Raw genomic sequence first — 22,178 nt, 5'->3', positions numbered from 1 at the left:
CACTAAGAAGATATGACTTCTAAACTTATTTTAAATAAAACTGATAATTAGAAGAATAATTTTTGTGTCATATATATTGACAGGAAACATTTTTCCATGTGGGTCAAAATATAATACATATGTTTCATTTTCTTAACCACACATTTGCAAAAAGGCCTTCATAGCTTGCAAAATTATTGTATATGAAATTATCCATAGTCATGAAAATGCATTGGCAGATTTGTTGGCACTTTCAACAGCTACGGTCAATTCCTTACTGACAGCAGAACATTGACAAAATAATTAATCTATCCTAACTATAAAGTAATATTTACTATAGACATTCAGGCAGAAATAACAGCTTACAAAGATACGATAGAAAAATATGTAACAAATTTCCCACAATAATTATCAAGTACGACTGTAAAATTAGAATGCAGCGACTATGGAAGAGTGAATGTCACCTAGAGACAATGATAAAATCAACTTCTATCAGTGCTGTTAGTGCAGGATCAGAGGTATAAATACTGAGAGAGTGTAAGAGAAAAAATATTATATCCCACATCCGTCAACCTTCACATCCTACCACTGTACCTACTTTCATATCTACTGTCACCATTATGTAGTATTTTGTTACTTATAGAGCACCTGACGTGTGCATGGGGTTGCATCTGTCGAAAGCTGAGTCTTTACTAGAAAGCAAGAAGTGGAAGCATCACTTTTTGAAAATCAGGGATTATCCTAGAAAGCGTCCCTAGATGCTTTTAGAAAAAAGTTTAACTCAGTGTACCAGCGGCTAAAAATTAAAGAATAGAGTTATGCAGAGTTAAAGACAGCCAGCTAAAATGTATTAAATAACAGTTTTATGGAAAATATCCAAGGCTAAATTGACTTATTGACTTACCTGAGATAGATGCCATGCTGCTCTGTTTAAAGCCTGCATACAGGGAATAATTATGTAAAGAACTGCCCTCATCAGATAAAGTATGTTAACTAGTTAAAAACTAGCATATATGACAATCACTATTTAAAATTCTTCCAGAAATATGAATAATGCTTATTTCCCATTTGAAGGACATAGGACTAAAATGAGTAGTTTATTAAATAATTTTATCATAAAACTTCATGGTCTGTATTTATTTTAAATATACTCTCTGGAAATCTCAAATACCAATGATTGTTTTTCAAGAATAATATTAATTAGATTGGCCTAATCTGATAATCAGAATAAATGCTAAAATAACCAGAAGCTTACAGCATTTATATACTCCACATTAACAATATGGAATAAAATTTGACAATAAAATTATTTGTTTTAAATACCCAAAGACAAATTTTGATAATTTAGCGTCAAAATCACCATCCCATTATATTTTCCTAAGAACCATCAGACTATAATTCACTTGCTGGAGCAAAATGTGTATATCTTTGTTATAAACAGAAAAACAATTGCTCTTCTAAACATAATTGTGGAAGCACAAAGTGTGTTTGATGTACTGAGATAGTATCCCCTCCATAAAATCTTCTTTTGGGTACATTCTTACAAAACTAATATTCTTCAAAAAGCGTTCTGAAATTTGGGGCTTCAACCTACGTAAGACAGAACTAAGATTTAACAGGGAGAGAAAAAAGGAATCGTGTAAGAAAAATTTAGCAACATAAATTAACTTTTTATTGAGTAGACTTTTTGAATTATTATCAAACTGTTTATCTGCAACCTAACAATTATTGATCCGTTTTCATATGCCTAATGGTGCCTTATCTAGAGTCTTAAACAAAACGTGTAGTAGGTTTTCTTTCCTTATAGTCTCTTCAACAATATCAAACAGACTATACAGAGATATAATAAAGAAAATAAACTTACTGAAAAGTCTTCAAAGATTTCCTTGAGTTCCTTGTGACCATGCCTTTCAGCAATATGTGCAGGGTCTGAACCCTCCATATTTTTCATCTTAGAAGCCCAGGTTGCTCCTGAACATTGAAGCAAATGAATAGCCAGATTCTTTAAGCCAAATTTTGCTGCACAGTGGAGAAGAGTTGGAAGTTCTTTGAAATGAGTATCTGTAAGCATAAGAAGTAGTAGAATGTAACGTTTTGATTTTATTGGCAATCTCATTAAAAATGCTAACATAGTCTACCCCTAAAAGCAATTCCCGCAAGGCACTACAGACTTTTAGTGTAAGAAACCACCAATAATTTTAGTAATCTAGAATCTTTCTCCCCTCAATTTCCTATCTTAAAATAAATATAAACTAATATTCTTACTAGCATTAATGCACCACTCTTAATTGTAAGGCAAATTTAACTTTAAAAGTCACATCAACCTCTTAAATGAAAAAGAAATGAAAGAAAAATGTACTCTAATAACTCATTGTGAATGTACTGAGAAATGAACCAAACACTAAGTAACAAAATTCTGTAAGTTCATCTATAAAATCATTTTTCATTCTACTTCCTTGCCTAGTTTGCTTCCTTCTAAAGTTGAAATAAACATGAAATTCCTTGAGGGGTTATATTAGATTTCTATATGAAATCTTTCTTTCAAAAACTAACTGCAACAGAAAATACAGGCAGGCACTTTTATAAACAACTTCAGTGTGGAAATTTCCATCTGGATTTTACAACTTTTATATCAATGTGTTAGAGTTTGATTTTTCATAATTATGATCAATTAGAAGACAATTATTAATTTTATATCACTATAAAATGATGAATGTAACCTGTATCCCAATGTCGAACAAAACAAAACACAGAAAAATGAATGATGGTTTGTTATTCTATACTTTTGCACTTAGCTGAGAAAAAAATGTTATAGAAATTACACACCAACATGATAGCTATGGCATTACCAGAAGTAAGGTGAAGACTTACAGCAACAGAATTAAAGGAATCAAAACAAAAATTAGTAGTCTCCCAGCAAACTTTTAAAGCAATGGAAAACTGTCATCTCATTGATTTTTTTGAAAACTGTGAATTTGCTTTAATCATCTTAGTTCATACACTATTTTTATCTTCTTAAATGCACACATTTACTTTACAAACAATTTACAATCTCACTTGTTAGATTAAAATAATAGATTTGTTAAGGAGATACAAGAAACCTATAGAATGTGTTTAATCTACAGTGTATATTTGTTTCATGTCATAGCAATTTTCATTTAATTAATCTAGATTCATTGCATCTGTTTTTATTACCAAGGTAATAATAGAGAAGCCCTAGTTCAAAGTAAGGTACGGCAAATTTACTTTTGATATTTTTCCAGACAAAATAAATTTTTAGTTTTCAGTTATTTCAGCCAATGTCTGTCAAACAGTAATTTCATGAGAATAGAATAAAATGTCTGAGGAGGGGAGAATGATTTAAGGAAAAGTGCAATGGCACTTGTTTTACAAATACAAATAAACAGGTAAATTAGCACAAAGCAAAGAAATCAAGTCATACATTTGTTTGTGCAGAGCTGCTTCTGAACTTTCTGAGGCAATCCCTGCAAAAGATGGCTAATAATTAAATTGAAGTAATCAAACCAAAGCTTTCAAAAGATTAACCTAGCTCACTATAATAATAAAATAAAAATATACCCAAGTTTAGAATATAAGCATTAAAAAAGAATTTAACAGTAATATGAGTATTGAAACTAGAAATTCATAACCACATAATCCGTTTGTTCTCATAAATCATTATCTGGAACAGTAAATATTCATTCAGAGTAGGATGACCAGGTGGCCACTTTGGGGTAAAACAATAAAGCACACAATAAAGAGAAAATTAAAAATCAGGAACTCTGCATTCTAATCCCAGCTCAGCCACTAAATCTGTGGTTATTAAGAATTCATCTTGTGGACCTCAGTTTCCTAATTTACAAAATGAAAGTGTTGGGGGTGAAAATTATAGGACTTCTCATAGTCTTTTAGGCTTCATGCCATGCCGCACAAATGCTTTAAGCCAAGAAACTCTCTGGAAGGTTTTTTTTCCTGGGTTTTAATTAGATAGCAATTAGAGTAGGGAAGATAGTTGCAAAGGTTGAAGAAACAGAATAATTTTCATTTCTTTCATAATAGGATTTGAAATCTGATGAAATGTTATTATTTCTGTGGATCTGTAAAAACAGAGCATTGCGGTATTTATGAAACTTTTTGGTCTCTGACAGGAGAATCATTATATAACATGTGAGGTGTCACTCTTCCAATCCTGTCAAACGTTAGACATAATTCTATTTAGAATTTAAAGAAACAAAAATGCTGCCAAAGTTATCATGTTTCTAAAACCTTGATAATGTAAACAAAATGTGCAAAAGAAATAGTCCATCAAAGTCCTATGCTACAGTTTTGTTGTTACCTCCAATATTACATAAAATACGGCAGTGAAAAATGCATAAGTAGATATATACTTTACTATTAACCTCAATATTGAATCTATGTCATTAGCTGTTGCAACTGAATTCTTCTTATTAAAATATTCTCTTGAATAAGAGAAAAAAATAGAATTTGCATCCACTTGGTATTTCTCTTGTTAATTGTCTCAAGAAACGTCATACAAGATACTTTTTCTTTTAAATGTTTTAGTTGACTAGGTTAGGGCCTAATCTGCATTGTATTCAAATGCATCTTAATTTCTTCTTACTACATAAATTTCAAAATAATACCTTTTATTACTTAAATACCAACATTCTAAAACTTAATATTTACTTTCTATGAGAAGTAATATAATATAGCACTTAAGTAATAGGACTTTGGTGAACTTTGAATTAAATCTTTACAATTCAACTCTAGCATTTAGTCATAGTGTGATTTATACAAGCTACTTGAAATTCCTGCATCTTAATTTTCTCAATATTCAATTGATCACCATTACATCTGCTTAATCAGTTATTAAACCTATGTCCAATGTATTCTTCCATGCAAATACCAACTGTTGGTCCTCATTATATGGGAATTCTATTACTGCAAATTCATTTACACAGTAAAGTTTTTTTGCAACCCCTTAAGGCACTTTCCCAGTCATTTGCAGACTCTGTATAGCAATGAAAAATCTGAGTCACCCAAAGCAGATTCCCAGCTGAGGTCAAACAAGGCAACACTCTACCTTCTTATTTCAATTTTCATACTACAAACAAATGTCCTGTTTGCAGTCCATTTGGTGCCACAACTGTCACAGTTTTTGTGGTTTATTTTGGTGATTTAACTGTTTAAAATGCCCCCTAAGTATAGTGTTGAAGTGGTGTGTAGTATTTCTAAGCACAAGAAAGCTATGGCACACCTTATGGAGAAAATATATATATATTAGATGAATTCATTTAGGCATGAGTAACAGTGTTGATGGTGAGTTCAGTCAGAATCAACAGTATATATTAAATAAGGTATTTTTTAAACAGAAACACACATAAAGCAAGGTAATATATCAATTGGTTGATGAAAATATTGTGACCAGAAGCTCACAGGAACCTAACTCTATACCTCTACTGGGAGCAAAGTTTTGGTATTGACTTGAATAAGTCAATTACTTTATATAACATAACTTCTGGAAATAATTAGAATCAACTGCGTTTTAAAGCACTCTATGGGCCCCTTTTCATTTTGGAAAGAGAGTTCAGAATTGGTTTCCCATTGCAGCATGGCCAGTTATTTTCAAACTTACGGTGCCTTATTTTCTTTGCTCCTCCATACATTCAGGGAGGCTCTGAGAGAAGCTACAGCCCCTGTGTACTGCTCCTGAGGGTAAGGCCAGAAAAGCTGGGGAGATTAGGGAGGCAACTGTGAGCATTCAAGTCCATGACTTATGAGAACTTCTCCTGGGCTGTCTGTGTTCAGGGCCCAGTCAGTTAAAAGTCAAACTGGGAATGATTAAAACTCACTTACATAACCATCTTCCAAGTAGAAGGAGCAGTCCTAGAGCTAGGATTCTCTGTTGATTCTTCTTATCAGGCATAGACAAACAACAGGAAAAACTTAGGATGTAGGTGAATGGTTACTCTGTTGTTCTCAGATAGTTCCTTTGAAAGATTGTACATTTAAAAATTTTTGATAGAAGTTATTTTCTAATTGTATGCTTAAGAATTGGAAGTTTTGTAAAATTGTAAAAATTGAGTTCTATAATGTTAACATTCTGTCATTCAAAGGACCTGCATGATGAGTGGACAAGAAGTATGAGAATAAATGGAGTATGTCACCTCAAACCCAGAAGGGGCTCATTGCTTACTGAATACCCCAGTGAATGAAATCCACCCTACAATTAGCAACAATAACGATAGGAGGAGGAGGAAAAGAAAGAAAATATGGTAGTTTACAAACGGAATTGGAGAGGTAGGGTTTTAGGTACCTAGTGGCAGAATGAGTAAGAGCAGATCAACAGAACAAGGATGTGGCAGGTTATGCAAGATACTCTGATTTCAGAAAAAGAGTCTTTGAGGGCACACTGTGAAGTGCCTTCTTATCTAGGGGTGTGGGCCAGGAATGGACAGAGAGAAGTAAGCAAGGTGCAGAACAAGGTTGAAGCAGGGCTGAGGCCACAGACGAACAGTCTGGGAGCTTGGAGTCCATGAATGGAGGTAATTCTAGGAAGCACAGGGAGATGTGAAGTATTTTTTAGAAGTTCCTAGAATTTGTATCAATTAAAATTAAATCTCACAACATTTAAATATGTTTATTACCCATTTTCAACTAGAAAACCCAGACAATATTGAGGTAATAAAAAGAGCTGGACAGTTTCATGTTTATCCAGTCCATCCAATGTGTAGCTAAACTCTGGTTAAAGAAGTCTCTAGAAATTTTATTTCTACATACACGTGCTTGCATTCTTTTCCTCTGTGTTCATTGAAAACAATTCCTTTTGAAAATTACCAACTCCGTCTCTGCTGTGTCTTGATAAGACAAGAACCAAGAACCAAGAACCAAGAAAGATTCAGAAAAAGTTGAACAGTAAAAGTACACAAACCAGATGGGCTGGGATGGGATCAGATGGTTGGGCACTCTAGCACAGGGGCCATGCCTTATAGGTAGAATGCTACCTATTGGCCTTTATATGGGTCTCATATGGAAATTCAAGAAATGAGGGCCGCAAAGCAGTAAATCAACATGTCAGGCAAGGAAGCTTTCCTTCATTAGTAAGGACTATTTCAGCATTTTGAAAGGAATTCCTATAGTCTTGGGCACCAGAGTTATACTTTTAAATATTAAATGATTTGATAATAAAATGTACAAAGGCAAGGAGATAAATCTGTGAAATCTTTTGGGCAATAAAAGGAGTGGACAGAACTTAAGATGCCTTTGGAAACACTGCCATATGTAATGTAGGGACAAAATGAAAATGGAATATGAGAATGATTAGGGAAGCCCCTAAGTGCCAGCCTTCCTTGCAGATTTCAGAGCTGCCAATATTTATGTCTTATAAATATTTATGTACATATTATTTATTGCATATATATTTAATTGAATGTCTATATTCAATACATATTTTATATATTTATGTTATAGAAAGATTTATTATAGATATTTCTATCAACCTGTCTATATCTTTCAACACATTTATACACACACATTTTATTGGTTCTGTTTCCCTTGAGAACCCTAACCAACACAGTGAGAAAGATGACTGTGGTGGCTTTAGTAAACCATAACCTATAGAAATAAGGCATAAAAGCAAGTTCTGCATCTAAGTAGCTTTCCTTTTCAAATAATGCAATGTGAGTTTTCAAACCTCAAGCTATTTTAAATAACTATTTGGTAATGGCAGAATCCAGTAAACAAATGAATCCTTTTAGAAAGGGGAGGGAAGTCTTTTTAGGGTCATTAATAATAGAGTGTGGTATGTAGTGGTTTCTGAATCTGTCAGAAATTTCAAAGAATTTCAAAGGTTTGAGGATCATTACTGCGTAACAACTGCAAAAGTAAGATGGAGTTTCCTAACTTGTAACTTATTCAAGACATTAATTAAAAAGCCCATTCTGCCCTACCGCCCCTCTGTGTGTATGTGTGTGCCTGTGTGTGTCTGTGTGTATCTTTGTGTGTGTGTGTGTGTGTGTGTGTGTGTGTGTGTGTGTGTGTGTCTGTCTGTCTAATTGAGGTCAACCCATGCATGCATTTTTCTCATTAAAATGAATGGATATTAGATAGCCTATTTCCTGTTATCAGTTACTAATAGGTACTATTTATATTTCTTTTCCTAACTCTATAATTATGGATGCTTATTCCTGTTGACCCTAGAAAACCTACAATTTTTGTGTTGGCCCAGAGAAGACAAACATATGTGCCTCTATACTTGAGCACAGACAGTTCAGTGCAGCATATTCAGAAGGCACACATGCCAATTTTTCATTCTGCTAATAGCAGATGCCATGAATAAGAAGAACAAAATAAAATGAAAAAATCATGACAATCTAAATTGCTGCCTTAATCCAACAAAGAAGAATCATGTCATTTGGAGAGTTCAAATATGACTATTCTGTAGCTATTGATACCAGGGTTTTATTTTAGTCTATGGTTTACTTGGTTACCATTAGGTAAGTAATTAATATAATAAATTTTTATTGAGCACTAGAAATTTTTCTAGGCACTGGGAATAAATCTGTGAACAAAATGGGGCTTCTTCCTAAAGGGTAGTAGTTACCCTTAACGGCAAAAATGGCTGATATGAAGAAATCATAACACTATGAAACAAAAATGGCCATGTTTCTAGGATTGCAAAAATAATGAAAAGACTATTTGAGGTTATTTCAAACTTGTCATTTTAACTTATTCATTGTGGTGTAATTTATATAATTAGGTGGAACACTTGAGAAGCCATCCTTTAAATTTTAGATAATCTGTCCTGTGAAGTTTTCCCTGATTGTCTTTGTGTGTGTGTGTGTGTGTGTGTGTGTGTGTGTGTGTGCTCCCAAGATACCCTGAGCTCCTGTTCACTATAGTATACAGGGGCACAGTTGTCCAGGGACTAGCAAAGTGGCCATGGGAGGTAGGCTGCCTGGATCCAAGTCCCAGCTCTGCCACTTACCATCTGGGGAAAGTATGCAACTTCTCATCTGTAAAGTAGAGATTAAAATGGTACCTACCTCAGGATCATTGAGAGGAAGTAAATGAACGTAAGTAAAATGCTTAGACCTTTGACGGAGTAAGCAAAACACATGTTAAGTACCATGTGTAGAGAACACACTGTATTAATGACACTTGTTTTTGTAGTTTTGTTTTCTTGTTCCTTGGCTTCTGTACCCTTTGAGAGTGTGGGCTGTGTCCTGTTTATCCCACATTCTTTTACTTTCCTTTAGTATCTAGAAGAGTACCCACTATGAAGTGGAGTACATTAAACTTTTTGTAAGCATTGGTGAGGTTTTTTGGTTTTTTAATAATGGTATGGGAAAACATTTTTAAATGAACAGTCACTCTAAGACTACTTCATTCTGTACCCATGATTTTAATTTAAGGACACAGAGTGATGGAATAAAAAATCTATCTTGACTTTAATTTGATTTATGTCAGTGTTATTTATGTATATAACAATGATGCCAATCAAGCACCGGTATGTTCACTCAGTGGTTCTCATTGGTGATTCACAGAGGAGTAGAATTAGCATCATATAAAAATCTGTGAGAAATGTAAATTCTTGTTCTCAACCCAGACATACTGTATCAGAAATTTGAGGAGAGATGGCAGCAATCTGAATTTTAACATATCCTTCAAGTTACTCTGAAGCCTGCTAAAGTTTGAGAATCACAACATTAAATAAAAGAATACAGGCTTGGTTCTCATAATTAAACAAAACTAGATAGACAACAAAACTGGGGTTAACCTCACAGAGAGGTAAATAGAACTGCAAACTGTACAAAGGATGTCTGTAATAGACTTTCTCTCCATTCTGCTCACAGTTTCTGCAAAAAACCTCCTTCTCCTGTTGTGGTTTACATGTTTTAAAATACATCCTTTATAGAGTCAATGGAAAAGACTATAATAGAAGTGAAAATTATGGGTATTATATTTGTCCCATAACTTTTTTCAGTTTTATGAAGGTATGACTAATAAAAATTATATTTAGTGTGTATATGATACTTTGATATATGTACACATTGTAAAATGATTACCACAATCAAGAAAATTAACATACTCATCACCTCATACATTTACCATTTTTTGTCGTCTATAGTGAGAGCACTTGAGATCTACTCCTCTAGCACATTTCAAGTATACAATCCATTATCATTCGCCAGTCACTATGCTGTACATTAAGTTCTCCAGTACTTATTCATCTTACAACTGAAGGTTTGTATCCTTTGATCAATAGCTCTTTTATCCCATCCCCAAAGTCCCTTAATACCACCATTCTACTCTCTGTAAGTTTGACTTTTTCAGATTGTAATATAAATGAGATAATCATGTAGTATTTATTTCTGTGTCTGGCTTAATTCACTTAGCACTCTGTCATTCATGTTTGTCCATGTTGTTGCAAATGGCAGAATTTCCTTCTTTGCAAAGGTGGGTAATATTCTTATGTAGATATATACCACATTTTCTTTTTCCATTCATCCAACAACAGACAATTATATTGTTTCCATATCTTGGCTAGTGTGAATAATGCTGCAATGAATATGGGAGTGCAGATATGTCTTCAAGACACTAATTTTATTTCCTTTGGATATATACCCCAATGTTGCATTGATGGATCATATTGCAGTTCTATATTTATTTTTTATGATGGGTAAACACTGGAACATTTTTAAAATTAACTTATTTATAATTGACACATAATTATATGTTTTATAGGGTACAGTGTATTTTTCAATGCATGTATACATTGCATAATGGTCAAATCAGGGTAATTACCATTCCCATCAATTTTCATTTATCATTTCTTTGTGGTGATATTCAAAACCTTCTCTTCTAGGTATCTAGAAATATATACTACATGGTTATTTGCTATAGTCACCCTTCTGTGTAACTGACACCAAAACTTACTCTGTCTATCTGTAACTTTGTACCCATCTACCAATCGTTTCTAATCTCCCTGACTTCTCCCATCTGCAGCCCCTGGTAACCACTATTCTCTCTACTTCCATAAAATCAACTTTGTAAGGTTTCACGTATGAATGAGATCATGCCATGTTTGTTGTTCTGTGCCTGGATTATTTCACTTAACATAATGTCCTTCAGGTTCATCTATGCTTCTGCAAGTTACAGGATTTTGTTCTGTATTATGCTTGAAAAGTATTCCATTGTGATATAGAACACATTTTGTTTATTCATTCATCTGTAGTTGGGCATTTAGGTTGATTCCACATCTTAGCTATTGTGAATAGCACTGCAATAAACATGAGAGTACAGATATATTTTTATACGCTGATTTCATTTCCTTTGGTATATACCCAGTAATTAGATTACTGCATAATATGGCAGTTTTATTTTAAATTTTTTGAGGAGCTTCAAACTCCTCAAAATTGACGTAATGGCTGTACTAATTTATATTCTTATCCACAGTTCATCAGAGTTCCTTTTTCTCCACATAGTTTCCCAGCATTTGTTATTTATTATCTTTGTCATCATAGCAATTCTGATTGGGACGAGGTGATATTTCATCGAGGTTTTGATTTGCATTTCCCTAATGATGAGTGATAGTGAGAATTTTTTCATATGTTGTAGTTCAGGGACAAAGCTTAACAGTATGGATAAGATAAAATGCAAACATAAATATATTCAACTATATCCTCTTTACAATGGACATATTTTACAAAACATGGAAAGTTTGAAAGTAAATGGAAAGAAAAGGATATAACTACACATATAGTAATCAAGAAAGCTAAGGTAGCTATATTAATATTTGAGAAAAAATTAAGGCAAAACCATTACTGGAATTAGATGGTCACACTTGCATGATTTTTATGAGGAAGACATAAACATTTTAGGTGTCTACAAATACAGGCTTAAAATACATAAAGCATAAAAAGGAAGGTAAGAAGAAAAGAAATTTAAGGAGAAACAAATTCATTATAATAGTGAATAATTTTTACATACTTCTCACTGTGGTAGAATAAGGAAACTCAAAATTAATAATGCCACGGAATATTTGAATAAAGCAAGCTTAATATAAAGAAATATTTAAAACATTTGTACCTGACAAGTGAATGATATTTTTTCATGGACACAAGGAATATTTACTTGGAAGGGCTGATTGTATTTTGAATTTAAAGCAAGGCTCAATAAATTTCAAAGATATAAATGGTATATAAATAGGCAATTATAAAAGATACCATTAGAACAACAGCACAGACCTCTGTACATATCAGATGAAAGTAAAAAGGGAATAAACATGAGTCAAAATCAGTAAGTATAGATTAAAATTATCTATTTTAAAAATATTTCAAAATTGAAATTTCAGCTAAATCCCACGATGCTAACTTCCAAATACCCATTAAACAAAACAAATAAAAAATTACATGCTAAATATTTACAATTTATTTATTAGAGAAATATATAATCTGAATAGCATTTTGAGAAAAATAGTATTGTTAGAATAATAGTTCAACTAAAGAGTATCCATTATATTGCTACAAAAGTAATTTTCATTTGCATCTTGTAGATAATGATCATGAGGGATATAATTTCTTATTGTCAACTAGATGTCAATGGGTAGAAGTCATACTTATTTTTCAGATTTCCATTATTGTCAAAAGTTTGTTCTATAAGAATGTATGAATAATTCTCTTTCCAGATTACCTTTTCAGCTTCCAAGATGACTCAAGTCAGAAACTGATACTTAGCCAGACAGGAATGGTAAAAAAGTGGCTGCGGATAATGCAGCCAAACTACTTCAGCTTTCAAGCCCTGTTTGCTCTTTATCATCTGCCTGTTGATGCTGGTGTTCTCCCACTTTGAGTTCTTTGCCTAATCTGTTATATTTTTTGATACATCTGCTTTCCTGTCCTTTGTATTTCACATGAACTTGTTCATAATTTGTCCTATAGCTTCCAGTCATACCTTTCCCAGTATTTATACATCTTAACTCCGTCTCATCTATCTGATACAAACTCTGGAGATGCTTAAAATAGTTAAATAGTATACAGCAAGTAAAACGGAGGTTTACTACACTGGAAAACGAGCAAAAAAGCAGTCAATTGAAACTTTTCATAGACCTCTTCTATGTTTTATCTGGATAGCTCTTTTTCCTCTCTACCCATTAACATCTTGCATTGTCTCAATCAATCTGCATTTCTATCTCATTTTAGATATTTTGTAGCTTTTTAGGTTTGGGGTACATCATGAATCAGAATTATAATTCTTTATCTTCCTGGGCATTTGCTCTATAAATAATACCTACTAATACCAAGTTTCAGGAGAAATCAATATATCTACAATATTTTCATGGCACAAAAGAATTGGGAGCACCTAGACCCATGGGGGTACATTTCTAGCATTAATAAATGGTTTTTTGTATATCACAAGTTATTTTGTGGGTTTTTTTTTCTTTTTTTACTTCTCTTAGGAGTAGAACATGACATGGTTTATAATTTTCTTCTCTTAGAAACATTATCTTTTGCTGGCTTTTAAGAGAACTCTCTCCTACTTCAGTGGCTGCATCTTCTCAGTCTATGGGAATTTATACAACAGTGCCTAAGATTCAGACCTTTGCCCTGCTCTGCACCCTCTACAGAATAATCTCATTCAAGGCTATGGCTGCGAATATCACATATGAGCTCCTTCTTGGGTGTTTGACTTATGTACTTAACATCAACCACCTTATTGTCTTTTAGTTAACATAGCCAGACTAGAACTTTTGATCACATTGTCAAAACAGTGTCATCACACTGTCAAAACTATTCTTGCCACAGGACCTCTATTTCAGTTAACACCATTGATATTTATTTTATTTGTACTTTTATAAACATGTCTTTAGTTGCACACAGACCAGTCCTCTCTTTCCTTCACCTGTAGTCTCTCAGGATGTCTCACAATCCTTACTTCCAAATGTCTATTAAGCTCAAGCAAGTCTCATCACCTCCACTCCTACCACTCAGGTGACAGCCAGGATCAAGCCTCTCCTGCCACTACTAGGACAGCCTCCTATCTGGTGTCCCGACTTCCATTTTTACACATCTATAATCTATTCTCTGCATAACAGCAGGAGTAATATTTTGTCTTATGTAATTAGATGAAAAAGCCATGTGTAAAATCCTCACATGGCTTTTCATCACTTCCTAATTTTCTTTTTTCTTTTTTTTTTTTTTTAATTGCATTTTAGGTTTTGGGGTACATGTGATGAACATGCAAGCTTGTTGCATAGGTACACACCTGGCAGTGTGCTTTGCTGCCTTCCGTCCCCTCACCTGTATCTGTCATTTCTCCCCATGCTATCTCTTCCCACCTCCCCATAATTTTCTATCTTCTCACTTTATTTTTCTCATAACCCATATCACTATTTGCAATAGTCTTGTTTATTTTGTCATTGCTGCTTTATTACTCTATTACCTTCATGACTTAAATAAAAGCTCCATGAAGGACTTTCCTATATAGGCCACCTGTTTCTGGAGCACCTAGAAGAGTGGCACTTGGTTTGTACTTGTTACATAAATGAATGAATAAGATTGCTTACTAATCTTTCACATTGAGGTTCTTCTAACTGGGAGAATATACTATGTCCACAGGCTTAACTTTTCCATCTATAACTACATAGTCCTTCATTATTTCAGAATACGTGTTGTTATGGTAATGGAAATGGGGTGAGAGGGGATTATAAACTTCATTGAAAGGTGGAAAGGGGCTTACCACTCCTAAATACTGGTTCCTTAAAGCGGGACTCAGGACAGCACATTGCCTATGCTCCACGGTTAGTTTGCATCCTAAGTCAAAAGATTTCTTTGATGCTATAAGACATAATGTCCTGTCTTCCCTGTCTGTGCTTCTTGTACACTCAGGCCAGAGATAATTCTTTGTCTGGGAAGTGATTCTAGGATGAAGAAGGACAAATTCTCATCCTGGTATCACCTTGTTGTTTATTTTTTTCTTCTTTCTCTCCCTTCTTCTTTCCTTCCTATGTTATACTCACAGCCTCCAACCACAGTATGTTTGTAAGCATACCTTTTCAAACTTCACATCTGAAGAAATATAGAATCTTTGAAGAAACACTGTAAATGTGAATAACAGTAGTATAATTTTGAAAAAAAAAATAAATTTTTGGTTACTCAGGTTAAAAAAATCTGAAAGTTTCAGACTGGCTCTTTTATTTTATATTATTTGATCCAGACTGAAGCATCAGTTCATTAGCTTGAGAATATGCTAAAAATACTATTGGCAGAAGATGTGAAAATTTGTACTTGTGGATTGTATTAGCAAAAAAAAAAAATGAAGTGGAAAAATCTATAATTTTACAGTCAATTTACATGCCAAATCTCCAATTTAATTAGTAGATGTTTTCATAATGTCTTATGTGTAAATCAATCCAGAATTTAGTATATTTACTTAATGATGATGTGTTGGTTACTAATTTGAAATGAATTTACATGACTACGTTTTCCCTATCATCTATTACTTTTCATCCCAGAAAAAAATACTCTTGCCCACTTTTTTTCTTTTACATTGCTTTCTTCACAACTTTCAAATTTCTTCTTAGTTGATTTAAAATGCAAACTGAAAAGGTTCCTAAAACTTTATGCTTTGCAAAATTTATATACTGGAAAATAATTTCCAAAAGATTTCTTATAAAATCTTCTCATTGTTGATTCTATCTTTTCCTAATTATCTTTTCAAAAAGTAGTAAATCCTTATTTACTAAAAGTCTTCCTTCTCTGTAGAGCCATTATGTAATATTTGTTTTCATCCCACAAATATGAAGAAAAGGGGCATCCACCAATGATTTTAAAACATAATTTTTGAAAAAGAATTTTTTATGTTAGCAAAACCTTAAGATAAATAGGAATAAATTTAACAAAGATTGACATGTTTTATGAAATACACTATTTTTTGAAAGATGTGAACAGATACAAATAAAGTATCCTGCTTTTTTTAACTGAATTAATCTATAACTTTATTTCAGTTGCATTAAGTTTTTCATGGAAAAATGATATACTGATCTCAAATACCATAGGACAAATAAAGGAAAAAGTGGGACAAAAATAATTTAAAGAAAAATCAGCCGAGCGCGGTGGCTCAAGCCTGTAATCCCAGCACTTTGGGAGGCTGAGGCGGGTGGATCACGAGGCCAAGAGATCGAGACCATCCTGGTCAACATGGTAAAACCCCGTCTCTACTAAAAATACAAAAAATTAGCTGGGCGTGGTGGCGCGTGCCTGTAATCCCAGCTACTCAGGAGGCTGAGGTGGGAGAATTGCCTAAACCCAGGAGGTCGAGGTTGCAGTGAACTGAGATCGCGCCATTGCATTCCAGCCTGGGTAACAAGAGTGAAACTCCGTCTCAAAAAAAAAAAAAAAAAAAAGAAAGAAAAAAAGAAAAGAAAAGAAAAATCAGCGTTTAGTTTTAATACATACCAAGATTTATTATAAACTTTAATCATATGTTCACATAAAATGCCACATAAAAGGCAAGCCACTTTTGCAAATGTGAAAAACTGACAAAAAGTTGCTGTTTAGAATAGGTATATTGAAAAAGATAAAAGCATTTCCAAACTTCAATAAGAAAAGCATAACAACAGAAATAAATAAAGGCTATTAAATGAAAATTCACTAAATTAATTGTCATTTATGATGATTGAACTGGCAACTGCGGCGCCTTTAAAAACAAGCTCTTTTTGTACAAATTTATGAGGTACAAAGTGAAATTTTATTAAATTCATAAACTGTAAAAAGTAAAAATAAAAAAAAGCTAAGCTATATATTTTTTCCTGTCCATGACAAGAGATTTCTCTGCATTATCCAGGCTTTGGAAGGGCTCTGAAAAGAAATTACGAAAATACTTGGATCTGCTGCAGTAAGATTTACGAGACTCTGCAGCAGGCTTGAAACTCAGAATAGGTGAGAATTACAGAAGGGCTAAAGCAATTGTGTTTGCCTAAGTGTGCTGTTTTGCTTCACTGTAACACCAAGTCAGTGGCATTCAAATTTTTTAAATGACAACTCATAGCACGTGTGTTTACATATAAATCTACAACCAAAACAGAAGTTGTTTAAAATAATACTCTTACTTCAAGTGATACACTCTGATATTTTCTATTCAGGTACTATATACATCAGCAAAAAATTGCCTATCACAATCTTTTATATTGACCTCACAGTTGCTGATGATTCACACACTAGAAAGTTGTTCATGAATTAGTTTTATGACTTGAGTGTTCAGAAGTCCTGTATTATAATAGCATATCAAGTTTAGTTAGAAACCTGGTAACATTCTACTCCTAGAGAAAACTTCTTTGCATGAAAAAATCTTGTCAATGGAAAGCACTAATTTTAAATCAATAATGAAGCATTCCAAAATAAGAGAACATTAAAGCAGATTTTATTTGTTATGTACCTTCCATCTTATTTCCACCCACTCCTACAATGCAGGAAAACATGCTAAATAAGGGAGTTTATTATCTAGAGAAGAATCAAAAATGACTAAGACATAATGACATGGAAGGATATTTTACTTATTATAAATGAAGTGGCAGGAAACTAAGCCCAGAATTTACCAAAATAACTTTAAAGAGAGGATGGGGCAGTAATAAGATTTTTGGTTGCTATAGCATTTCACTCCATAATTTTAAAAAACCATAGGTATCTGAATGTATTCCATGACAAATCCTTAGGATAGGTCAAAACTCAATGTAAACTTTCTCAATTCCTTATGATTATGGGTCTCTCAGAGTGACCCAACTTCCCATTTATTTTAGCTAAAATATAGAGAAATAAGTAACTGTTTAATAATAATAAAGAAATTATTTCACCAAATAATTATAGACCTGTCCTCAGGGATAGATACCTGAGGTTACACCTGACTCATGGTTTGCCGAATTTGCCTTTCAGAAAACCTCCAGTAGTTTCTTCAACAACTTACCATTTTCTCTCTCTCCAATTCCCTTAATTAATACACGTATAAAGGTAACTTAAACCGTACCAGCAATTCAACTTGAACATTACGAAACACAAGTCCATACTATTAAATACTAGATATTCTGAAGTGGACATTGATCCGAAACTAGGGACAAGAAGGCAAGTAAAACCTTAGCTCAGTCATATTTGTGTCTTTATTGCATATTCTTATTACATATATTATTTTGTATTTTAATTAGAAATTAGAGCTTAATGTTATGGAGATTCTTTGGCTCTGTTATATATAGGTTTAATAATATCTGTTACACAATAATATCCAGCAATAATGATTCTGAATAAGTTATCTGGATTATATCAACTTTTCATTTTTAGCTTTAAATGTTTTTTAATTTTGGAATTTTTTTCAGATAAAAAATTATCACTAAATTCTAGTGATGGTTCAAAACTTTCATATAGTACTATCTTTATAACCTTTGTAAAGAGAGGGTAATCTTTTCTGTGCTAAGATTCAATATAAAGATGAATTATTTTGCTGGTCTGTAATACACTGAAGTAACTATGGGTGAGTAAATTTGACTGCCCATTGAAATCACCTGGGAAGCTTAAAAACTAATGATGGCTGGGACCTACTCTCAGATTAATAAATTGGCATAGGGTATCACTTGGGCATAGGATGTTTAAAAGCTACACAGGTGATTACAATATGTGGCTGCTTGAGAACAGTTGCTCTGAAGTCTTGATAGGTCTGAGGTGGAGGAACATCAGCTTCACCTGCAATCTTCTTAGAAAGGCAGATACTTAGAATGTTCCCCAGCCTTATTGAACCAGATTCATGTTTTTAGGGGCTCTGATATAACCCATCCAGAGTTCTTCATCTCAAAAGTAAGGGACCAAAATTGTCTCAGCTTTTTTAGCTCTAAAATTCGTATTCCACAACCTAAACAGTATATTGAGAGGTAGTTTTAATCTTACCCAGAATTCTTTACTTATAAAAACAAGAGACCAAAACCATTCAATCTTCTCCATCTCCAGAATTTTGATCCAGAAACCTAAGCAAACATAATGCTGAGGAAATCTGTAAAACTGTGTTATAATTCCATCTTCATACCATTGTATGCACTTTCTCTTGCCTAGAATTTATTTTCCCTTTCTCTGTCCTCATTGGTTCCCGAGCTTGAATGAAGGTTATGACTAGGATCGAATGGCTCAAGACACAAACGATTATAGCTAAGGAGATGGATCAATTAACAAAGCCATAAGGTGAGGAGTGGGTTGTGGAACAAAAGTCCTAATTGAGACTTTTGAAATAGCTTCCAAATAAAACTAAACTGTTACCCAGACTACTTTTTATTCAATTAGGTATACATTGAAATATCATTCAAGGCAGGAAATACATTTACAGTAACATTAATTTCAGATGGTTTTATTAATAGATGTGCCAAAATTTACATAATCAATTATCTATCTTTGGAAGATTGTTTCCATTCTTTTGGCAACCATAATCATTTAAGACCTAGGTAAAAATCCCTCTTCCTTTTTGATGCGCACCCTGAAAAATAATGTACCCTTTACCTAAAATGTTATTAATATAATCACTACCACAAAGTTTATCTCATTGATTCTATCAATACCTGTATATTATTTTTCTCCAATAATATTATGTGTTGTAAGAATCATATCATGTCCCTTTTCTATTCTCATCTAGTATTTACTTTTGTAAGTGAATTACATATTGTTAAAATATATATTGGAAAGAAAAATAAAACGTCACTAATCTCACAAGAGTACTTATTTACAGCTAGCATACCATCGACTTTACTCCCTAACTGAACCTCACCATTATACAGCGTCTCACATATCTAGGTGAATCACAAGCAGCTGTGTCTTAGGGCTCCTACTCTTTTCTTATTTCTGTCTCGAATCCTGCCAGGCTGTTGAAAAAATTGCTTTAAATAGCACAGAAACCCTACAGAAAACAAAACTTTACTCATTAGTTTTTAATATATCAACCTTAACTTCTCATATTCTTTTTTTTTTTTTTTTTTTTTTTTTTTGAGGCGGAGTTTCGCTCTTGTTGCCCAGGCTGGAGTGCAATGGCGCATTCTCGGCTCACCGCAACCTCCGCCTCCCGTGTTCAAGCAATTCTCCTGTCTCAGCCTCCCAAGTAGCTGGGATTACAGGCATGTGCCACCACGTCCGGCTAATTCTTTTTTTTGTATTTTTAGTAGAGATGGGGTTTCACCATGTTGGCCAAGATGGTCTCGATCTCTTGACCTCGTGATCCACCCTCCTCGGCCTCCCAAAGTGCTGGGATTACAGGCGTGAGCCACCACGCCTGGCCAACTTCTTATATTCTTTAGCTTCATGTCTGTCATAGTCACCATTACATCTCTACCTTAGTATTTCACACATAGTTGGCATATCAATGAATTAGAAACAGTATGTCAACAAGCTATGCAGGAACAAAAAAAAATTCCAAAATATACTACTGATTTCACAATGACATTTGGAAATAGAATTTTTCATGTATAGCTGCTATATATACTTTTCTTGGTATTTGTATTTTTTAACCACATATATAATACATAGTTGTTGTAGAAAATAGATTCAATAAAACAAAACAAGATGTAATATTTGAAATTGTACAAACCAAACATAACTACTGTGGACACTAGCTGCAAATCCGTCCAGACCATCAATTTATATATGTAAACCTATATGCTGTTAAATGTACATGTACTTTTTTACACAGATGATCATTCTCTCTCTCTGCTACATAGCCTGCTTCTAATTCACTTAAGTATACATCAAAACATCACCCTGGCAAGCAAATGCATTTATCATAATATTAACTTGTAATGGTTGCATTAATATGTGTATGAAAATATATATAATCACTTATCTTTGTAATATTATTTCTACTTTTTGGTTATTATAAACAATAATATGATGAACAATTTCTATCATAAAAGTAGTTGCCCAAACATTTCCTTAGAAAAAAAGTCAAGAAGTAGGCTTGTTAATTGCAAAAGTCAGGTGCATTTTTAGGGGCTTGGATTAAAAAACAAAACAAAAAAAAAACAAATGAACATTCAGAAGTTTGTACTAATGTGCCTTTTCACCAGGAGTCAGGAGTTGTCTAAATCATCTCATCAGCAGTGCAGCTACCTATATTTTAGGCTATAACATTTATTGAAGAGTTATATAGAATGGAATGTTATATAAAGAATAATTGATGCAGCTGGAAAATACTCACATTTTTTTTGAGAGTAAATTTCAGTTTGAAGAGATTGGAATTCATAATATGGTATCTCATGTTTGAATATGGATGTAAGGACATCATCAAGTGCTTCAATGTCATTCTGTTTTTAAGTGAAAAAGAAAATTTTCATTAGGTTAATTATTTACATAGAATCTCATTTTAGTGCAATTTAACAAAAATTTATTAAGTGGAGTAAACAATGGCTAATCTTTAGTAATACTGATACCTTTTTAGAAAGAATAAATCAGAATATTAGGAACTTGCCTAAAAATCAATTATTAAGATAATAGAAAAATGGATTCAAGAAATAAAAGTGTTTGCTTTTGGATAAGTAACTATAACTTTGCTCAAATACAAATTTTAAAAGAGAATTACAAAAGGTCAAGGGTAATAAGGAAATTTGTTTCAGTAATAAATTTTGGTAAAAATATATTTTGCAGTTTAATAAATAAAATAATGATGAGTCTTTTTCTTCAACTTAAGGAGATGGTTTTAAATTGTATTATTGCTGTGTCTAAGTAAGGAAAAATATTTATCTTGGCCTTTCTTTTCCCCTGCAGATATAGAACAACTATATTCTACTCTGTTTCCGTAACTGAGCATTTCTGGAGCAGCCATCCAGTATTCAAGTGTTCTGCTGTCCATGATATAACCTATTACCAAGACCAGTATTCTTTTCCAGTTGTGTTATGTCATGCTATGACTGGGAGCGAATTGCTCAAGATACAGATGATTACAGCTAAGGAGGTGGGCCAATCAAGAAAATCATGGGATGAGGAGGGCACTGTGGAACCAAAGTTCCTAATTAAGACTTTTGAAAGAATTTCCAAAAATAAAACTAGAAAGACTGTCAATATATAATCACAAATTAAATAATTGGATTGAACAAAAAGATATTTTTGTTCCTTTACTTTTTAAATTCAGAATTCTGGGTGCAAGTAATAAAGCGGTTTAGGTCTCCCTGGATTTCTTGAAAGTCC

At 33.1% G+C, this 22,178-nt stretch overlaps 1 protein-coding gene across 5 annotated transcripts in view; it reads right to left on the bottom strand.

Annotated features, from left to right (window-relative positions):
• BANK1 (B cell scaffold protein with ankyrin repeats 1) overlaps window positions 1-22,178 on the bottom strand; it is a 311,287-nt gene that overhangs the window by 188,911 nt on the left and 100,198 nt on the right. For 4 of the 5 annotated variants that reach the window (XM_074396501.1, XM_074396502.1, XM_074396504.1 and 1 more), the window contains exons 6-8: window positions 21,193-21,298; window positions 1,844-2,040; window positions 884-916 (exon numbers count right to left, since the gene is read on the bottom strand). In XM_074396501.1, coding sequence (XP_074252602.1) covers window positions 884-916; window positions 1,844-2,040; window positions 21,193-21,298 — 336 coding nt within the window. The remainder of the gene's footprint in view (window positions 1-883; window positions 917-1,843; window positions 2,041-21,192; window positions 21,299-22,178) is intronic. The other variant, XM_003929513.3, reaches the window with a different exon arrangement.

The sequence above is a fragment of the Saimiri boliviensis genome, chromosome 3 (genome assembly GCF_048565385.1).
Source record: "Saimiri boliviensis isolate mSaiBol1 chromosome 3, mSaiBol1.pri, whole genome shotgun sequence".
NCBI classification, from domain to species: Eukaryota; Metazoa; Chordata; class Mammalia; order Primates; family Cebidae; genus Saimiri; species Saimiri boliviensis.
The sequence above is the reverse complement of the archived record's forward strand: the minus strand, read 5'-3'. Positions and strand labels throughout refer to the sequence as shown.